The 5,133-nt window shown below is 34.9% G+C and overlaps 1 protein-coding gene across 1 annotated transcript in view; it reads left to right on the top strand.

Annotated features, from left to right (window-relative positions):
* Positions 1–5,133, top strand: part of LOC103511308 (dachshund homolog 2-like) — a gene marked incomplete at its 3' end in the record, with an annotated part of 111,573 nt that overhangs the window by 97,575 nt on the left and 8,865 nt on the right. The window contains exons 6-7 of the mRNA XM_026825113.1: positions 2,170–2,240; positions 3,003–3,207. Coding sequence (XP_026680914.1) covers positions 2,170–2,240; positions 3,003–3,207 — 276 coding nt within the window. The remainder of the gene's footprint in view (positions 1–2,169; positions 2,241–3,002; positions 3,208–5,133) is intronic.

The following is a 5,133-nucleotide window of genomic DNA, read 5'->3' as shown; positions in this document are numbered from 1 at the left end:
ATTCTACGCATAAAAATACGTGGGTATAGATATATAACTCAAAATGTCAAATTTTGGACTTACTGCCCTCTTTTTTAGTAGGGCAGAATTGGTAAAGCACCCATACTTTCGAAACGTGTCACATTTACAAAGGTTGGTACCTAATAGTGAATCATGGAAAAATAAAAATCAGCACAATGTATATTGCATAGGTCTATTTGTGTTTGTTACAGCGCCATTGTGAACTTTTGCAAATTTCCACTTGGAACTTTCAACTGTTGCTAGAAGTACCTATCCTAGAATATCTGAAGAACTAGGGGAATATGTTTGTATAATATCGCAACACGATGAAAAAATGTTAATATTTGAACAGTCGAAAAAGAAACGCGTGAATATACGTAAATCGTAACTGACATATTTTGAAATGGAAAATTATTTAAGTAGATTTTTTTTATAAACAAAATTTCATTTTAAATTTACTTTGGCAAAAGTTTATTCAAGTAATTATTTCTGAACGTCAAGTTTTTATAGGGTTGCTTTTTCTTCACTTTTTTCTGAGATACTCGTAGAAGAGTTTGAAAGTATTTTAATACTTATACGTAAAAAACGAAAGTTGAGTTGAAATTTTAGGAGCTCTTTTTTCTGGTATAAAATTACTGTTAATTAATTTCTTAGTTTCAGTCAAAAAGACTTTGTGGTGTGAATCTTTCATTTTTATACCGTGTATAAGTTGTATGAAAATTTGGGGTTTTCATTAAGGTGTAGGTATTTCTCCTTACATTTGTGAAAATTTAAATTCACAAATCATTTTCTTAATCCCTTTGAAATGAAAACATCTTGGCGTTTACATATCTTTAGGATTCTGTTCAATAGATCCGTACAGTCAGCAATCCACCAATAGCTGAGTCCGATGTTGGCATTTATTTACCAGTAATACACACAAGTAGAGGAATAACACACAATAATGTAGAATCTATCTAGTGAAATGAAAAAAAATCTTTGCGTGATTTGAATAAGACAGAGAAGTGGCAGACTTAGTAAAGTGACTGACATTAAAAATGCTATTTAGCAACAATGAAATCATGGAAAAATAAAAATCAGCACAATGTATATTGCATAGGTCTATTTGTGTTTGTTACAGCGCCATTGTGAACTTTTGCAAATTTCCACTTGGAACTTTCAACTGTTGCTAGAAGTACCGCAGACTTAGTAAAGTGACTGACATTAAAAATGCTATTTAGCAACAATAAAATCATAGAAAAATAAAAATCAGCACAATGTATATTGCCTAGGTCTATTTGTGTTTGTTACAGCGCCATTGTGAACTTTTGCAAATTTCCACTTGGAACTTTCAACTGTTGCTAGAAGTATCCTAGAATATCTGAAGAACTAGGGGAATATGTTTGTATAATATCGCAACACGATGAAAAAATGTTAATATTTGAACAGTCGAAAAAGAAACGCGTGAATATACGTAAATCGTAACTGACATATTTTGAAATGGAAAATTATTTAAGTAGATTTTTTTTATAAACAAAATTTCATTTTAAATTTACTTTGGCAAAAGTTTATTCAAGTAATTATTTCTGAACGTCAAGTTTTTATAGGGTTGCTTTTTCTTCACTTTTTTCTGAGATACTCGTAGAAGAGTTTGAAAGTATTTTAATACTTATACGTAAAAAACGAAAGTTGAGTTGAAATTTTAGGAGCTCTTTTTTCTGGTATAAAATTGCCATTTCTGAGTTGGAAAGAAAAAATAAGTTTATGAAGCATAAATATGAATCCATGTGTGACTTGTGTGACACATCAAGCAATATGATTTACTTCTCCTCATTTACATAAAAATATTGACGACGTGGAAATACTCACCTTTGAAATCAAGGAAAAAATATTTGTAGGTATAGACAGACTGACATTTGACATTGTACATGATAACATGTACCTACTTATCAAAGCTGATATTCGACACACCAAGGTTCCATATCTCTGCGCTGTGGTGACAATTTCATCCAAGAGATTGGGCTCAGTACTAGAGATAGATACACTATATCTACAGTTTATATTGGTTCTATTGTCAATCACATTAAGCAAATCCTTACATAACATATGAATGAATTTGCCAATAATTATAATCAAAGCACTTAGCACGACCAAGGAGTCTAAACAGGATTGTATTTATGTTTTCTATAGAGGTTCAAGATTCGGGCACATATGAAAGAAAAAGACAAAGCAACGAAGAGGAGTTTAAAAAGACACTTACGGTTGAATGGTGGATGTGCTAAAACTTCCATAATCTATCAGTGGATGTGTCAATCTCTCTTCTGATTTCCTTATTCCTCTTCTTCTCTCTGGGTGATTTCTTCAGCTTCACACACTCATATTGTAAGTTACCAAAAGGTTGTACGAAACTGAATTTTTACTTGAACCGAATCGAATGTCTTTTAAAAATGGAAGCACGTGACAAAAATAGACAAAAAACTTAAATTGTATCAAAAAAACCTTTAGTATGAGTAGTATCATAAACATAAACATAATTAGGTGTACATTATCTATTTTCAGTATATTCTTCCGGCCTCTTTTTTGTAGGTATTGACTCTATCAGCAAATTCACAAGAGCCCCCAGATGAAGTGTCTCATAAATTTAGACACTTACGGTTGAATGGTGGATGTGCTAAAACTTCCATAATCTATCAGTGGATGTGTCATTGTATTTATGTTTTCTATAGAGGTTCAAGATTCGGGCACATATGAAAGAAAAAGACAAAGCAACGAAGAGGAGTTTAAAAAGACACTCACGGTTGAATGGTGGCTGTGCTAAAACTTCCATAATCTATTAGTGGATGTGTCGATCTCTCTTCTGATTTCCTTATTCCTTCCTCTTTATACCGGTGGCAGCTCGGTAAACCCGGGCCTGACCTGATCGGACCCACCGGTCAGAGGGACATTTGGTTTTATGTTAATGGCATTGTATGGTAGTACCTGACACTGGACGCTGCAGCATGCCACTATAACATAGCACACAGCTCAGTGCTTGTACCACAAACCCACACACACACGCACTCAACTATTCTGCCCTGGCTGGGTCCATTTCTCCAACCAGTGTTTTACCCAATGTAGATCCTTCATCTGTGTCCTCCACAGAGACTCTTCTGAGAAATATCCAAGGCCTGCTCAAGGTGGCAGCCGATAATGCCAGACAGCAAGAGAGACAAATTAATTACGAGAAAGGTAAGTGCTTTCTTTTTTTAGGGTGGAGTCTTTTATAAATCGCAAATGACATCTGCAATCATTCCAATATTACGGGTCTCCCACACGCACTCAACTATTCTGCCCTGGCTGGGTCCATTTCTCCAACCAGTGTTTTACCCAATGTAGATCCTTCATCTGTGTCCTCCACCGAGACTCTTCTGAGAAATATCCAAGGCCTGCTCAAGGTGGCAGCCGACAATGCCAGACAGCAAGAGAGACAAATTAATTACGAGAAAGGTAAGTGCTTTCTTTTTTAGGGTGGAGTCTTTTATAAATCGCAAATGACATCTGCAATCATTCCAATATTACGGGTCTCTTTTAGTCAATGTTAAAATGTTATACATCAGCATTCGAGCATTTGACCAGGCTAAAAATCTACTGTGAAAGTTCTACTTATCTTAAAAGAGAATTCAAATTGCCTAGTGCCTACCGAATGTAGAATCTTTATCTCTCTGATATTCAGCTAATTGACGGGTCTCTTTTAGTCAATGTTAAAATGTTATACATCAGCATTCGAGCATTTGACCAGGCTAAAAATCTACTGTGAAAGTTCTACTTATCTTAAAAGAGAATTCAAATTGCCTAGTGCCTACCGAATGTAGAATCTTTATCTCTCTGATATTCAGCTAATTGAATAAATTCATTATCACCACTAATCAATATCATCAATGACCACTATGTAAATGAACATAATTACTATACCTATACAACGCGATAAGTTCCCAACCGGGGTTTATTGAAAACACACAATGAGTCGAAGAATACTCCGAGGTTCAAGAGGTAATACCAATGCCAAGTAATAACATAGTTGTGTACCAACAGTCTTTGTACCAATTGTAAATTTCGCCCCCCATGAGGACGCTAATCAACGCGACTATAATAACACGACATCATTAGTTATACATTTATATGTATTAGATACATATTCTATGTACATAACCGAGGTTTGTATACAGGGAGCTCGGCGCACACAGGTGAAATGTTTAACCGTAATTTATTGCATTTACCTATTGGGTGCCTCGACTTTGGTCAGTGCAAGATAGACATCTTCCATAATTTACCTCCCTTTGTAAATTCACCAAATAATTGATATTGTGTTTGAGTTTTGTGAGTAAACAAAGTTCACCCTTACCGGGTCTCCGGGTCAAGACACCAGAGTGGATTGAGTACCCTGTAGAAACACCAAGAGTCACAATGTGTAGGAAGACATCTTCTAGTTCCTGGCGTAATGTTTGATTTACATATTCATAAAATCTATTTAAATTTGAACCACTGAGCCAACATGCGTTATTCAGTCCACATATCGTACCTACTGAACAGTGGTAGTCTAGCCAGAACAGTTTCAAATCCCACATCTAAATCAATTATACATAGATACCACATACATTGAGGATTCAGAAGTAATTTCTTACATACTGTTCCAATACTACAATATACACGTATATTGTAGTTGAATATATTAATCATAGAACATATTGTTCTCATCTCGTGCGGATATTAGAATCTGAAGTAGTCCATAGAGCTCACGTGTTTGAAAATACAATGCCAGGGGATCCAATCAATATTCATAAATTTGGGTTTTGATAGTCGCCCAACAAATCAAAACGGTATTGCAAATTTAAATTTATCGCTATCCTAAAACTATGGATTAAAGAAGACGTAGTTTTCCTAGCTGGAAACGGTGTTTTACTTCATGTACTTCGTGAGGAACTAAAGATATTAGCCCTCGAGAAAAAGAGGTGTCTGTTAAGGTAAAAGTTTAATTGTCATTGATATCAACAATCAAAAAGTTTTGAAAAGGAATTAAAATAGAAGAACACACGCAACACAAATCAGTGCGAATCTTGAAATACGAACCCTACTAATAGTCGACCTTTAACTACTTATGAGCAACGGAGTCACAAT

This window comes from Diaphorina citri, unplaced genomic scaffold (assembly GCF_000475195.1).
Source record: "Diaphorina citri unplaced genomic scaffold, Diaci psyllid genome assembly version 1.1 scaffold699, whole genome shotgun sequence".
Lineage (NCBI taxonomy): Eukaryota > Metazoa > Arthropoda > Insecta > Hemiptera > Psyllidae > Diaphorina > Diaphorina citri.
The sequence above is the reverse complement of the archived record's forward strand: the minus strand, read 5'-3'. Positions and strand labels throughout refer to the sequence as shown.